The 17,162-nt window shown below is 44.6% G+C and overlaps 1 protein-coding gene across 2 annotated transcripts in view; it reads right to left on the minus strand.

Annotated features, from left to right (window-relative positions):
• Positions 1-313: 313 nt before the first annotated feature.
• LOC146075571 (uncharacterized) overlaps positions 314-17,162 on the minus strand; it is a 32,576-nt gene continuing 15,727 nt past the window's right edge. For both annotated transcript variants that reach the window (XM_083184926.1, XM_083184927.1), the window contains exons 5-13: positions 12,292-12,382; positions 11,184-11,248; positions 10,106-10,145; positions 9,958-10,021; positions 9,470-9,650; positions 9,307-9,388; positions 8,992-9,122; positions 6,666-6,761; positions 314-1,018 (exon numbers count right to left, since the gene is read on the minus strand). In XM_083184926.1, coding sequence (XP_083041052.1) covers positions 710-1,018; positions 6,666-6,761; positions 8,992-9,122; positions 9,307-9,388; positions 9,470-9,650; positions 9,958-10,021; positions 10,106-10,145; positions 11,184-11,248; positions 12,292-12,382 — 1,059 coding nt within the window. In that variant the 3' untranslated portion in view covers positions 314-709. The remainder of the gene's footprint in view (positions 1,019-6,665; positions 6,762-8,991; positions 9,123-9,306; positions 9,389-9,469; positions 9,651-9,957; positions 10,022-10,105; positions 10,146-11,183; positions 11,249-12,291; positions 12,383-17,162) is intronic.

The following is a 17,162-nucleotide window of genomic DNA, read 5'->3' on the forward strand; positions in this document are numbered from 1 at the left end:
CGCCTGTTGGAGTACCAGCAGTCAGGATTTGGTATACAACTATAGGACGGAAAAATTACCTCCGATAGAACTGCACGATTCCATGTAATCTGTACCCCCTCCCAAAGCATTTACCTTCTTTGTTTTGATAACTTAAGAGGAACGTATCAATGTGAATAGGAAAAAAACAAAACAAAAAAAAAGACAATTTGCCTCTTATCAGCCTATTTCTCTCAGCCACGACCCATTTATTTGGTAGAACAGATACTGTAGTTTGTATTTTCCCTATCTCAGTACTGTTTCTAAAGCATTGTAGGCTTTAATACATTGCCAATTGATAAAAAAAAAGTCACTTTAATGCAGATGGGGAAATCCACAGCCATATTGTTATAACAAACTGTTCTTTTTCAGAGACACATCTTCTACAAACAGCAACTATATGGTGATATTGAACCGCTACAAATACTCTGTAAACGTGTCAGGACAGTACTGCAGTAGTGTTTCAGAACTTGCCTTTCAATGACACCCATGCTTATTGCTCACGCCCCATCTATCACGTGCTGTACACAACATTTCCTAGTTCACAGGTGCCAACCTCTGGCACACGCAGCCCTAACTCTGGCTCTATAATATTTGAAAGAATTGGCATTAAGTAAGGTTTAACATTCACAGTAAGGACCAATCGAGAAGGGACGCATCACTATATGACGGGGGGTGCACTGGCTCTGGATCATGGGGCCTCAGCTGCCTCTTCTTCTGCTTCTTCCTCCTCCTCCCCCCCATAAAGTGTCCCAACAGTATCCAGCGTTATGAAATCATTATAGTCCTGTGGAAGAGCAGTTTCTGTCGCTTCCAGCTCACTGCGAGAGTCCTTCTGATCAGGGTCCTCATCAGGATCTTCATTGTGATGGTTTTTAACAACTTTGCCATCTTCATCAAAGACAACATGGTCGTCTTCCTCCGCAACTAGGACTTCATAATTGGCCACTCCCTTCTGTACCGTGGCATTTTCTGCTGTGTCGGTAAAGGGATCCTGTCCCTGGAAAGGATAAATGTAAGTTTATTAGTCTGACTGGCTCAGTACTGTAATTCAATTGTACAGTGAAAGTATCAGTATAAAAGGGGCACCAATATTGATCAGTGAAGGGCCTTCTTTGTATGGCAGGAATATGACAAATTAGTCAGAATCACTGCATACACAGTAGGCCACCAAGTCCGGCAGATCGGAGAGACATATCCAGCACTGGACTAGCATGTACCCTCTACCGTGTGAACCGTCCCATCAGAAGTGGGGCACAACTGACTGAATGACCTGGCATGCAATTGAATTAGCCTGTGAGCAATATATAATTCACTGTATACAGGATAGCCGATGTATCGTTATTGGCTTTGTACACACTTCATTAGGTGTGTCCCCAACATAAGACCTATAGAGGTTGATCCTATTAACCCCGAAGGGTGTGGATGAATCGCGAGATGCGAATCATGACACCGGGCCGAATTCGCTGAAAAGTGCTCGCACCTCCATAGGGGGAGGAGGAGAGGGAGGTCACAGCTGATGTAGGAGACACATAGTAGTTTCCTCAGCATATGTAAACCTTCAGCTGGTTTTGGATATATATATCCCATGTACAAGCAGGACTCACTTCTTTCAGTATTTTGTTGGGGAATATGGGGAAGATGGAAAGAAACCTGAGCACAAGTTGCACCTCTAGTCAATTTGTATTAATTAGTACAGAAAACAATGAACCGTGACAATATTATTATGTCCACGATAGTCAATGAACCTACAGTGGCAGTGCTCCCAGGCGCTGATGAAGCTCCTCCCGGCGAAACCACCGTTTGACCCTTGACCGCTCACACGGCAATTAACAGTCCCAGACCACCGCAGCACATAGATACCACCCGGCAAGCAGTGGCAACAACATTCCTGGCGTGTGCTCTCCCTCACTCTCTCCCACCTACTCCTATACATAGAGGAGTGATTACCACGCTAACTCAGGCAGCATACAGAACGCTGCCCGCCTTCAGCTTGGGCAGCCTTACTACAATCCCCGCTGCACTGCTTCTAATTTGCTGAATCTTAGGTAAACCAGAGGCTTACATACCCCAACTGATTACAAGCAGCCGATTCATGATGCCATTTCCAGCACAGGCAGCATAGTTATCTCTACTACTCTACCTCCTCTTTACCTCATGCAGAAGGGCAGCTGATGACGCTCACTTGCTATCAAATAGCAAGCAGCAGCTCATCAGCTAGCCAAGTGTAAGATGTACATCCATAAATTCCACTGTCATTTACACTTTCAGGAGCACTCATTACCCTAGGTGGGGTTACGAATTAACCCCACGCTAACCGTTAGTTATGAGGGTGTTCGATCCTTCCGAGAAAGCAGATGCTCTGCCTATCGGAATTAGGTTCTGTACATATAGATTGAATAACACATCTCGCTCACTGGCCCACAGGACGATCCTGGGGATCAGCAGCAGCAGCTGTGTTCTTTACAACTGTGGAGCCACTGTATCTTTTCATACTCAGTCTCCACATTTACAATACCTTTATCTATAAGCACACTTCCGCGGCAAATGCTGACATGCACCACGGGGTGTTTCTTTCCTTATTATCAAATACTATTTCATATTTATGCATTATTAATAAGGAACTGCGACTGGACTGTACCAGGGATAGGGCGATCCCTTCCTGGTCGACTTTTATAAACTAATAATTATCATAAATTTGGTTTAATATATTTTGCTAGCTTATAGCATTTATATGTGCCCAAAAGGTATCAGGGACTCCACATTTTGAGAATTTTTCTGACATAGTAATTCAAGTCTAAATCCGATACATCATTCTTCCAGAGATCCCTGAACCTTTCTGGTAAATTCACATGCTAATTTTCTAGATGTGCAGAGTAAACCATCACTGTGTTATCCAATGACTCAAATTTATGAGGGGATATACTTGAAACAATACAGTGAAAAGACTGTTACCGGTACACATCCTTTTTACATTTCTCACTTTATTTCATGTTCTATGTTGTTTGTCTGTGTCCATATCTAGATTTTAAATTTTCTTAAATAAAAGTTACATTTTATAAAGCAAAAATCTTTTTTTTTTTTTTTACACATACAAAAGTGTGCCTAAACAAAAAGAGTACTTTTTCTTCCTTTTGCTCCCTTCTTTTAGTATCGGGGGGAGCCAATCTCCTGTGGAAGTGCACCAGCTCCATCAATGTGGATTAAACCAGAGCGATGGAAGGCATGGCACGGGAGACCAGTTTAGTAAGAATGGCCAGCTGTACCAGCTAAGAGAAAGTCCCAGGCCATACAGTGACAAGTCAAGAGAGCTTTAGTGTGGAGTAGGAAGTACATGGTAAATGTCCTGTAAGAAAATATGTAGCTTGTTGCAGAATCTGGAGAATTTAGGTACAACCAAACATTAAGAGCCATAGATCCTGATACAGAACCATCTGAGACTATAAAACACCATTGGAATGGTCTTCTTGTAGATTTACTGAGCTAAGAGCTCCTATTGTACAGGGAAGGACAATCACGTGGTAGCTAATCAGGAAATCATGGCACCATGGGAATGATAGCTGCGACCACGCTGCATTCCCCCATACCCTAGAAGGTCTGTATAAGGAAATCTGCAAGATAATGCAGGACTGGATTGTAGGACCATGGACAAACCTACAAAGACTCACAGGTGACACAAGAGACTCCGTGAATTATGCAGCACTTGTAAGTACCTAAAACATAGGTGTAGGGTACACCATAAGAGACTGTTTTAGGAAACGCCAAAATGTCATAAAGCTCATCAATATTGAGGAATTGCTGTGATCAGGGAGGATTTCTATCTCTCCAGGAGATAAGTGGTGTCAGACCTCATTATGGAAACCCTGGCGGCTAGGATTCACAAGAATTAAACTACCCACAGTATATGTACAGGGCCTTCTGAACATAAATTGTATTGTATGCCGACAGTATTAATAGCTCTCTCACATCCGGCCCGATCCCTTCCCTTTCTTCTCTATGAAACACGATTTTATTCTCAACATTCTGGTTATAATAGAGAAGACTGAGGTCCTTGAATTTCATATTCCACAATCACTCAGACCGGATACGGAGTCCCTGCTTCCCTTTAATTGGCACAAAGAAATAAAAGTATCTCCGGATCTTTCTGACCCACCACTATCATCAATTGTTTCAGGAAAACTTCCCCCGCCATTTAGATACCATTAAATCTGATCTCAATATGTGCTCCACCCATTTTATTTCTAGGTAGAATAAAATCTGTTAAAATGAACGCGTTCCCTAAGCTCCTTTACTTATTTCAATCCCCCTCTGCACATATAAGGGTATCCTTATCTAAAGAACCATATTTATCAGAGCATCAAGCAATAGAACACACCTAACCAGGGAGTTGCCTCTGAAAATATACATACCAGGGAGTCCAAATTGACCTGAATTTCCCCACCGAGTCATGTAACAGCGCAGTGATATACTCCAAAACCAGACTTTGTTGATTACAGCCTGAATGGAAGGGGCAGCAGGTTGTTTCCAGTTTGTTGCAATCAACAATCTGGTGGAGTTGAATACGTGGCCACATCCCTCTCTACATTTTTAAATTCCTACAACACCAAACCACCCATTTTATTAAGACAAGAAACGCCCACGTATTAGACTTAAACTGCTTCAATGCTCTTCTAGACAGGGCAGTCTAAGCATTCCTGACTTCCGAAAATATTATGCTGCAGTTATCCCAGTGCGTTCAATGGTGCAACCCCAGGGGTGCAGGAAAGGTCTGGGTGAATATTGAGGCAGGGGAGTTAGGACTGGCCACAATGTCCTCCCAGCAGTGTGGATTAAACATCCTCGTATATCTCTTTCCCACTCTGTGGTCTCTCGGTCATTAGCTGTCTGGGATTTTGTTAATAAAAGTTTTAGTTTAGCGCCAAACCCATTCTCCTCTGACCCCCCTTTGTTTCCTAACCCAGATTTTCCCCACTGGTCCTCGTAAATCTTCCTTTACTAAAATGGAAAATATTTATAATCTGAACGATATAACCAGTGATACCAATTTTCCCCAGTTCTCGGACATTAGTGATGGAACGACAATCCCAACCACAGATTTCTTTCCACACGAAAAACTATAACAGTTCTCACTGCTAGACCCTTAAAAACTTCTTTTAAATATATCTGCTGGAAACAATCCTCCACTAGAGGACTAATATCTATTATCTATACACTCTTAGGAGAGGACTCGGGTTCTACACAAAATCCGCATGAGCTAGCATGGGAACTATAGATTCTGAAGAATGGACTGAAATCTGGGACAATGCTGCTCCAGCTCGATATGTGTGACTATTAAACTTCTATACCACTAGTATTATATCCCCGCTCATTTAAAAATTATGTTCCCGAATGCTTCACATAGGTGTTGGAGGGGTTGCGCAGTGGAGGGTTCATTTATACCTATTCTGGTGGTCCTGTCTGAAAATGACCAATACTTGGAGGGAAGTTCAAGTCTATTTGACGTTACTGTTCCCTCTGATCCCAAATACTTCCTGCTTCCCAATCTTACTCACCACCAGAATAAACTATTCCATCATATATCTTGCTATGACATGTCAAATTGCTGTTGATTGGAGAAAGCCCTCCCCAGCCCCCTTTGCAAGAGATTATATTCTGTATTTGGGATGTTTATAAAATGGAGTACATGACTGTTTTTATACACAATTCCTGCAAAACATTTACTAAAACCTGGTCCCCTAGGCTGTGCTCTCAAAGTACTCCTCCCACCCCCAACTTGGTTTTTAAAACATTTTCAACCGCAATATGTCACCCGTTTTTTTTTTTGCTATCCTATCGGAGGTCATCCCTTCTTTCTCCCTCTCTTTCCTGTCCGTTTTCTTTATTACTATTCTCTCTATTTTTCTCGTTACCCTCTCGGTTCTACTACTGAAATGTTCTTCCAGGCGGTCTGCCATACCGCCGTCTCAAGGTTCTTTTTCTTTTCTCTGATAACTTAAAATTTTGTAAAATGTATTGAAGGACAGTATGCGAGATGCCAAGTTTACAACCAACATAAGCCCAGGTCACGTGCGTCTCAGTAAGGCACCTATGGTGTAAAGGCTCCTAACCACTAGGGCGCAGTATCACATGCGATACCCACCAACTCACCCAGCAAGGGCTACATGCATCGATGAATATTCACGGAAGCCTGTAGGATCTGTGATGGGAATGAGACTCACATCGGAAGAAAATGACATGCAATGTGTCTTTTTTTTTTTTTTTTAAGTGATCCATCCTTCCTAGCAATGCGTCGGAATCGCATACAAAAAGTGGCCATATCGCACTAGTGGATGGCGGCCTTGAATGAACTGGAGAAGTCCTTTAGCAGTGTACAGAAGCGAGAATAACCCTTCCTCCAAATCTCTATAAGCAGCGTGCTCCAACCCTGAAATAGGAACCCTCTGAAACGCAATATGTGCTTAGGGTTTTTCTTTTTAGTGTCTTTTCTACAGTGCCAAGCATTTTGTAAAGGCTGCCATACATCATGTTGCATTTTGTTTCCTGATAGCATCTACCTACAATATGTTAATTTGGGGGAAATATAAATGTAATTCAGCCTAGTAGTGAGCGTGCAATGTTCTCCAGTATGGTATAATCAATGTCCTCACCTTATTATATTTCTCCAGCAATTGTAAAACTTTTTTGTCTGTTAAAATTGCCTTTGCCGCCGCAAGGCAGTTGCTTTTTATGTCCTTGTTTGCAATCTGTTGAAGACAAAACAATTCATTTGTTTACAGTAAACACTGTCCTGGAACATGGGGGAGACCACGCAGCCCCTGCAAGAATAATCGGAGTGGGCACGGCAGCTGGGAGAATCGAGCTTCGATATAGTAAGTAGTACAATTAGAAGGGGGAAAATATTTACTATTGTTCTAACAAGGGCAACAGTACAGTGCTGGAATACACAGTCGAAATACCAAGCGCAAGCATGCCGGCGCGGGTTAGGGTCAGGTTGTGGAAGGGGCAGCGGCTTAGGGTTTGGCTGCGGGGAGGGGAAGGTTAGGTTTAGGCACTAGGGAAGAGGGTTAGGATCAGGCTGCTGCAAGGGAAGGTTAGGTTATGAGGGCAGGGAGAGATGGTACATACAGAGCACCTCTCGGGAGTCTCCAGATCAGAATGCAGTTTTCGGTCTTTTAACCGCCAGCATATTGTATGCATCCCCCAGAAGCAAATGATTGTCTATAAAACACCTTTCTAGAGGTTCTGCTAATGTTACAAGCCGCTGTGCGACTTATCTCCATGACAGGTCCCGGTTGTTGCCCAGCAATCAGGACAAGGAGTCTTCCACCAAAAGGGATGACTGTCCCCAACGGTTGCTGGGCCAGCCTGGAGAAGTAGCTGCATATTATTTAATTATTTATTAACAGTTTCTTATATAGCGCACACATGTTCCGCAGCGTTTTATAGAGAATAGTTGAACAGTCACATCAGTCCCTGTCTCAGTGGAGCTTACAATCAAAATTCCCTAACACACATTCATTCTAGGGTTATTTTGTTCGGAGCTAATTGACCTATCAGTATATTTTTGTATTGTGGGAGGAAACCGAAGTGCCCGGAGGAAACCCATGCAAGCAAGGGGATTATAATCAATCACTCCAGGCTGGTTGCTCTTCCTCTATATAAAAAAAAAAAAAAAGCCAGCCCACTAAAGTTTTGACAGTTAGAGCTTACATTTATATAGCTATTATCACTGTTCTCTGTCAGAGATCCTGTTTATCTATCCTGTCTGTTATCTGCTGTCAGTCCAGCTTACTTAATGGGTTACTGCTTCTGTTCCAGATTCCAGTAGTTTCCATCCTCAAGGTGCTGCACATACCATCTCATGCACTGAATCTGCATACCAATCCATGGTGTCACACTCACTTAGCTGCAGTTTAACTCCACTGTTTCCAGTACTGTATACTCCTATTGCTCCAGCCTATACCCTGTGGTCTGCAGCCAATTGGCTAAGATGTAAGTCCTGGCAGCATCCTAAGTACTGGGGTCTACAGCAACAATGGAGCAATGGGAATCTCAGGCTCGCGATTAAGAACAATAGTGCAAACCCTTTCCGCTAGCCATATTGGGGTAGATATATGAAGTAGTGATAAGAGTGGAGAAGTGCATTCTATAAAATTATACATAGCCTCTGATTGGTTGCCATGGCACATTCCTCCACTCTAATCACAGCTTCATTCTTCTACCCCAATGTGCCGTATCCACAGGCTTGCAGACTCTCACAGTGACAGCAGTATATACAGGGTAGTAATCAAGCGCTGGTACACACAACTGGCAAGTGTAAAAACATTTATGGGTACTTGTTTCCTAGCACGGCGCCCATCGCATCGCATGCCATAAGGCATACGATGCGATGTTACGCGATGGCAGCCAATGTTATACAATTTTAAATTGTATAACATCGCATTGTATGCCATATACGATGGTATACGATTTAAAATTGTATAAGCACCCTAATGGGTGTTGTTTTCAATGTTAAATGTGCCCCCTATAAGATAATTAATTGAAGTTGATTTGATATAGTGTGGCGAGCTCAGCGAGCCCGAAGCGTGGCGAGCCCTGCTTCGGGCTCGGTGGTTCGCCACACTATATAAAATCAACTCCACGCCGACGTGGATAGTGGGGGTATGAAAAGGTCCAAGGACGCGTACCGCCTCCCCTCATGGGCTCGCCACGCTTCGGGTTGGCGTTGATACTAGGGGTGCATTTAACATTGTAAGCACCCATTAGGGTGCTTATACAATTGAAAATCGTATAAGGGCTTATACAGTTTAAAATCGCATTGCTTCGCATGCAGGCATATGGCATGCGATGCAATGTCATACAACTTAATATCGTGGGCGCCGTGCTAGAAAACAAGTACCCATTTATGCTCTATTCCATCAGGGGGATAGGTGGATAGATCACTCCGTCAAAGGAAGGCATTACAGTGCTAACCTTGCATTTATTTGAATGTTCCTCTGATTTTGTGTGCTCCAACAGCAGCTGCGGTTCATCCTTGATGAAGACATTACAAGCCACGCAGTGGGCAACTGAGATGCGATGCAGGAAATGCTCCTGTCCTATCCCTGATAGACAAACACAATGGATGCAGAGTAAGAAGCAAATAAAGGGTCATACTTGCAAGAAAACAAACAATCAAACAGAATGGCACAATAGCAATAAGGAAAAAACAGGAATGTTCAATTGATTTCTATAGGTGGGAAAGAAACAGGAATAGAAACGAAGGAAAAGAAAGGCCTGATGCCACACCTGGGAATGAGCCTCTGATCGGGCGCAGATTCTGCCTCTTCTGTTCTCGGGACACTCTCCTTTTCTGATACAAAAGGTATTCCTAGAAATAAAGAGAAAGAGTGAGAATCACTTCTGATGGGAAGAGCAAACCTCACAGGCTGCCTGCTAGTTCATCACCTACCTGAATAAAGTCCACTCTCTGGTTGGGTAAGAAGATATACAGGTACTTTATGATGTCTCGGTGTTGAGTGGAGTTTATGTGCATCTGATGTTCAATCTCATCTTCAGTGTTAAACTTGCACAAGTTACAGGAAAACATTGTGCCTACATCCCCGTTCCCTTGTCGGTCATCTGATGGGGTCCTTTGGAAACAGAGTAGAAAGTTTACAAAAAGGAAACAGAAACAACATTTGTTGCTGGAACTCCTGTATTCGTACAGAAGTTGAGGCAACATCAATACTAAACATGGATCATCCATTATAGTTTGGTCTTTTCCCAACTAGCAGGACAGCTAGAAGTTAGCATCAGATTTACCTGGCTACTAGATACTGTTTATAGCATAGGAAGCTGTATACTCCTAACGGTCTAAGCTGGAACTACCCAACTCATAATAGTAAGTAAGGCAGCAGAGGGTTAGGATAAGTGGACCATAAAGGGCGCAGTCCTTACTGATTTGCAGTGGAGGCTGTCTCTTCTGTCTTGAGCTTCTGGTTTGACTGACTGTTCACATCGTCTAGGGAATTAAACAGTTGCTGTAACCAAAATCTCTCACTCAATGATTAACATGTACTGTAACAAAGCCTTCCCCCACACTCACTTTTCTTTGTGCCTCCATTCTGTGTTTCAGTCTCCTTTACCTAAACAATAGAACAGAAGACATTATCCCCTTTTCAGTCTACGAACAATGCAATTTTTTACGGCTATATATGCAGAATTATTTGCAGTAAGACACGGCATCCATACAGCTGGCAATTACCTCTACTACACAGGCAGAGCCATCACCGGAAATCGTGGGGCCCGGGACTGCCAAAATAGGCAGCTATTAGTTACAAGTCAAGGTTTGGCCTTCTAAATGATTGCCGCTTTAAAAAAGCGTCAGATTGGGCAGCATCCTGCATCTCTGACAGACTTGGGACTCATTTGCTCCCACATCAGTTACATTAAATAGGACACGATGAACTATTCAGGGAGACTTTTCTTTAATCACTTTGCGGCAATGATGACATAAGATACATCCTTTCTAAAATATTTTAATTGGACATGAAAATCAAATTAACGTTAGATTAATCTATGGTGCAAGATGCCGTCTTCAACTATTGAACATTTTTATGCTTCCATATCAACGTTTGCCTTAATGATGAAAATATACCATATTTCAAGTTCTTATAAGCACCGTAGACTTCAACAGCTGTTCATGAATGCGATAGAAGGGTTTCTTATTTTTAAGGTATGTGCTTTAGGTTTGGTCATCTGTTAAAGAGCAAGAAAAATGTTGCTAGTTGGATGCATAATCCATCTTGCAAGATGAACAGTGTTTTCCCTAGAGCCTTTACCATGGGCCCAGAGAACAGCTGCGGAGGCACAGCATCAGGTACCAAGGGTCAGCGTGACTTATAGGAGCAACATGAAGCCGCCCTACTAAAAAATACGATCTGGCCAGCGCTTCCCTCCACTGTCTCAATCCAGGCCCATACCACACCCTGGATACCTCAATGCGGGGGAGAACGCTGCTATCCCAGTGCCATGCTGAGCAGTGTGCATACAGGAAACTAGCACAACAGCTACTGCACTACTTCTGGCGGGTGGCCAAATTGGCCTCCTTTTAATGTAGTAAACATCTAAATTTGCAGTGAAGTAAAAACGGGCAAACCCAATATTATAAAAACTTTGCTCACCGTGGCGCCTGATTTTGTTGGTTGGCTGGCAGCTTTGATTGGTTGTTTTGGAGCCTGTGTCATGCCTGCCAGGGAAAAGGAAAAGTAGTAGTGAGCATGCAAAGAGAAGCCAGCATTATCCCATAGATAAAGTAGTAAGAACAAGAGCTGTGGAGCGACCGTATGGCCAGTTACCGTGGAGTGATCGGTCATAGCTCTGCCTGATCTTTAGTTTAATATTCTATGAATTTGTGCCCACTGCCCGTGCCCACATTATGTGCCCTAAAGACGATTGCCAGGTACTGGTATAACAAAAATAAATGAAAGTAGATATAGTTCTAGTGGCAATATGGCCTTCACTCATTCCCCAGACGGGTGTGGTATATTTCCCCGACAGTCGGGATTCCGACAGTCATTACTCAGACGTCGGAATCCCGACTGCACAGCGTGGGGAGCGTAATGAAGCCCCTTGCGGGCTCGCTGCGCTTGCCACGCTGTGGGCACGGTGGCTGCGCTCGCCACATATTTTATTCTCCCTCTATGGGGGTCTTGGACCCCCACGAGGGAGCAATCGGAATCCCGACTGTCGGGGAGCCATCCTGCACCCCCCCAAACTTAGTCATTCACGTCAGAGTTTGGAGAAGCACGTTCCCTGCATCTAGTTAGATTCCTGCAGAGAGACTTTTGCCCAGCCCAATGTCCCCAACCAGGAAACCAGTGTGTGACCTTAACTGTCTAGGCCTTTCTATTTACCCATATAGCTGGGGACGGGCAAGGTTACAAGCCTCCTATCCCTTGCAACAACAAGCTGATCCAGTCTATGGGCCCGATTTAGAGGCACACGGAAAGTTGATGCACATAGGTGCGCAGTTGCAATGTGCGAAACCTTTACAGCGCCTGTGTAACAGAGGTTACACACACACACACACACAGGTGCTGCTATGTTTGGGTCAGACAGTATCTGGACCTTCCAGGGAAGTGGCTAGTAACGCAGGCAGATGGTCTAACCGGTGGCCATATTATGTAAGCATCAGTGCCGATAGCAGAAATATAATATAATACACACACACACACACACACACACACACACTGCAGAATCCAGGAGAACCCTGGGACAGAACATACGTACCACTCTTTTTCTTTGCAGAGCCCAAGCCTGGAATTGTCTTGATTTCCACACAGTTCTTTTTTTTGTATTTTATGAGGTTTTTTTTGCTCATCTAAACAAAACAAACCAGTGCCAGAGAGACAAAGATTAAAGTGAGGGAAAAAGACTTCAAACATTTTACAAATCTACTAAACTGCAAGAGTGCTCCCAGGATTCCTACAATGCACCTGTAGAGGCCATCGCTGGAATAATGATTCCACCAAATAGTAGAAGAACCAAATGTTGTTTAGTCTAGGAACAAACCACATTTTAAAAACCCTCTTCATGGTATACGATATAATATATATATATATTTATTTTGGTACTTGTTTCCTAGAACGGCGCCCATGATTTCCATCATATGGGCTTCTAAAAATCTCATCGCATCCCCCTGGAATATTGCGATGCAATTTGATTTTTAACTGTACAAGCACCCATGCCATGAGATGTGATGGGTGCTTACAATGAGATGTAACCCCCAGTACCCACGTCATCCCGTGGCCTCCGACATTTTCATACCCCCACTATCCACGCTGGCGTGGAGCTGATTTTAGATAGTGTGGCGAGCGACACGGGGAGGACGTGGAATACGAGCCCAAAGCGCGGGGAGCCCCAGGAGGGGACACTGATTACTTTACATGTATTCCGCGTACGCTCGCCACGCTTCAGGCTCGCCACACTATCTAAAGTCAACTCCACGCCGACGTGGATAGTTGGGGTATGAAAATATCGGAGGACACGTACCGCAGCCGCTCGCCACGCTTCGGGATTGCGTAGACACTGTGGGATTGCGTGGATCTCATTGTAAGCACCCATCACATCTCATTGCATGGGTGCTTGTACAATTAAAAATCGCATCCCATTTGCTGGCATGCGATATTTAATTGTACAAGCATCGCACACCACTAAATAAACAAGTGCCATATATTTATTTATTTCCAGGGGCTGATCAGCATAAAATTAACCAAGCATGCACACTCCAAAATTCCAGCAGTGAAAATTTATTTAATACATCACCATCACTCGGATCATTTAAAGAGGGGACTACCACATTCACAAATGATCAGAGTTGCTAGATTACCAGCAACCTGGATGGGAGATCTGAGAGTCTCGATAGCGTGGTACACAAGTTTAGAGACAGGGGATATAGTGAACAGGAGTTGGTAGAGGCCAAACAGAAGGTGATGCAAATGTCCAGAACAGAATGGTTAGGATCCTCTCAGAAAAGTAATGACAATGTCTTAGCACATGGGTCCTCAAAGTGCGGCCCTCCAGATGTTGTGAAACTACAAATCCCGCCATGCCTTGCCACAGTTTTAACACTTCCTTATAGCAAAACTGTGGCAAGGCATGCTGGGATTTGTAGTTTCCCAACATCTGGAGGGCCGCAGTTTGAGGACCCATGTCTTAGCATGTGACTACTCCACTGTACAATGGGCCACAAAGGCTTTGTGGCCTATAGTTAGTACTGATAAGGACCTCCCTATTTTTTAAGGATAAACGCCCTATCCTGGCCTTCACTCGTGGTAGGAATTTAAGGGACAGGTTGGTACGGTCAGATATTACTGGGTTAGGAAGAGGTGCCCAGTCCAATACGTACTTGAAACCGCTAGGATGTTATAGCTGTAACAACTGCATTACCTGCAAAATTTTAATTCCCTGCAAGTCGTTTAAGCACCCACATTGCCAGAAAAGTTATGATGTCCGTTTCGTACTTTCCTGCAACACCACACATATGGTATATATTATTGGTGTGTGTGTGTGTGTGTGTGTGTGTGGGGGGGGGGTATAGAAATTGACCAACCAGTGGCTAGGCATTTCAGAGAGGTAGGTCACTCTTTGGACTCTGCGATACTTTATGATCGATCATGTGCCCAAGTCTCTCAGATGTGGTGATCGATCTGAGGTATTGCTAATGAAGGAATCACAGTGGATCATCCGCCTGGGTACTACAAATCCGGGCGGACTGGATGAATTTTTTTTTACTGGAATAGTCTAATCTAGTAGGAGTTCAGGGTAGTGATGCCCACATAGTAGGGGGTGTAGAATTTATTACAGTATTTTGTCTGACCATCAGATGTCATACATTAGTATTTAATAATTGACTAGGTCTTTATAGTTTCTGTTTTTGATAGTTTACATATTTATTTTCATTTTCTTCTATTTTTGTATGTATATTAGTTTGTTTTTTGTAGACAGGTCATTTTTTTGTTTCGGCTTGTTGCATTCTGTGGGGCATTGGGGGCAGTATCACTGTGCCTTGGTGCAGTGGGCAATCCCCATATGCCTCACTATATGTATTTGTGTATATATATGTAATTATATGTGCCTAGTCTGAAGTATTCTCAGCTGTCCAGAAGGGGCTGCCACAACTCTGCAGGATGGGAGATTACAGAACAGGGGTGTGGAAAGCAGGATTACTGAGTTGGAACGCACGTCTGCGAGTTCAAACTTTCAGGTGGCGCGAACCCGTAAGTGATGTCCGGTGAACGTCCGGCAGAGGGGACGGCGGCGCCGGACAGCGTGGGTGATGGACGCGGGACCCATGAGGTACATATGGGGGTAAGTTATCACTGTCAAACTGCTTCTCTCCTGTGTATTTGCTGCCCTGAGGACGGGGGAAACACCAAAAGCGCTAGGCGCTTAATACACATGCTTTATTCTTAAGATGTATTGATGTCTTCATTTTAAGTGCCTCCCTCCTCCCGGATTCTGTATGCAATTTTCTTGGGGATGGCACCTGCATTTGTTTATTTGTTCTTTACATAGTTGAATGTGCTGACAACAAAATCACACAAATTATGAATGGAAATCAAATGTATTAACCCATGGAGGTCTGGATTTGGAGTCACCCTCAAAATTAGTGGAAAAACACACTACAGGCTGATCCAACTTTGACGTTATGTCCTTAAAACAAGTCAAAATGAGGCTCAGTAGTCTGTGTGGCCTCTACATGCCCTCCCTACAACGCCTGGGCATGCTGCTGATGAGGTGGCGGATGGTCTCCTGAGGGATCTCCATCCAGACCTGGACTCAAGCATCCGCCAATTCCTGGATGTGGTGCAACATGGCGTTAGTGGATGGAGCGAGACATGATGTCCCAGAAGTTCTCAATTGGATTCAGGTCTGGGGACCGGGCTGGCCAGTCCATTGCCTTCATCCATTGTCCAATGCCTTAGTCTTGCAGGAACTGCTGAGACACCCCAGCAACATGAGGTCTAGCATTGTCTTGCATTAGCAGGATCCCAGGGCCAACCGCACCAGCATATGCTCTCACAAGGGGTCTGAGGATCTTATCTCTGTACCTAATGGCAGTCAGGCTACAGATGGTGCGTGTCTCCCTCTTGCAGGGGATGGCAGAAGATTCGCCATCCCCTGCCGTAAGGGGGAGGAGACAGACAGGCGTTCCCGGCCCCCCGCCGACAGGAACCTGAGACTTCTCACACGCACGCGCGTCTCAGTCAGATGGGGCGCCTCTGCGCCAGATTCTGTCGCATCGCCAGCAAAAATGAGAGGCGCTCCATCTGTACCTCTGGCAAGCACATGGAGGGCTGTGCGGCCCTCCAAAGAAATGCCACCCCACACCATTACGGACCTACTGCCAAACCGGTCATGCTGGAGGATGTTGCAGGCAGCAAAAGGTTCTCCTTGGCGTCTCCAGACTCTGTCACGTGCTCTGTGTGAACCTGCTTTCATCTGTGAAGAGCACGGGGTACCAGTGGCAAATTTGCCAATCTTGGTGTTCTCTAGCAAACTTCAAATGTCCTGCACGGTGTTGGGCTGTAAGCACAACCCCCACCTGTGGGGGTTGGGTCCTCATCCCACCCTCATGGATTCTTTTTCTGACCATTTGAGTAGACACATGCACATTTGTGGCCTGCTGGAGGTCATTTTGCAGGGCTCTGGCAGCGCTCCTCCTGTTCCTCCTTGCACATAGGCGGAGGTAGCGGTCCTGCTGCTGGGTAGTTGCCCTCCTCCTTGTCTTCTGATGTACTGGCCTGTCTCCTGGTAGTGCCTCCATGCTCTTGACACAGACACAGCAAACCTTCTTGCCACAGCTCGCATTGATGTGCCATCCTGGATGAGTTTCACTACCTGAGCCACTTGTGTGGGTTGTCTCATGCCACCACTAGAGTGAAAGCACCGCCAGCTTTTAAAAGTGACCAAAACATCAGCCAGAAAGCATAGGAGCTGAAAAGTGGTCTGTGGTCACCACCTGCAGAACAACTCCTTTATTTATTTTATTTTTTTTGAGGGGGGGGGGGGGGGGGGGGGTTGTCTTGCCAATTGCCTATAATTTCCACCTGTTGTCTATTCCATTTGCACAACAGCAAGCAAAACTGATTGTCAATCAGTGTTGCTTCTAAGTGTGATTGACTCGGAGTTACATTGTGTTAAGTGTTCCCTTTATTTTTTTGAGCAGTGCGTTATAGAAACCACTCCCTGTCCACAGAGCGCACCTATCTTACACACACACACACACACACACACACTCTACACTCCTAGCCGCATCGTAATACTTTTCTATACCCCACCTCAAATATCTTCATCTGATGCAGGTATCTCCCCCTCAGGTTCATTCTCCCTCTCACATCACAAACCCAACCATTTCCCCTCAGCATCATGAATGCTCGCAGACTAAGCATCTCCATCCCACTTCCCAACATCTGTCTTTTTATATAATCCCTATCAATTTGCCTCTTAAACACAAGCCTACCTCCCTAAATGGTTTTGCAGAAGCATCTGGCCACCGAGCACCACAAGCTCTCAGGACCAATACCCTGTCACCCCTAACCACAGAACAGGAGGATATTGCGGCGAGCTGCGACTGCTTCAGGACTGCACCTCAAACT

Source organism: Crinia signifera, chromosome 4 (genome assembly GCF_055691185.1).
Source record: "Crinia signifera chromosome 4, ASM5569118v1, whole genome shotgun sequence".
Classification (NCBI taxonomy): domain Eukaryota; kingdom Metazoa; phylum Chordata; class Amphibia; order Anura; family Myobatrachidae; genus Crinia; species Crinia signifera.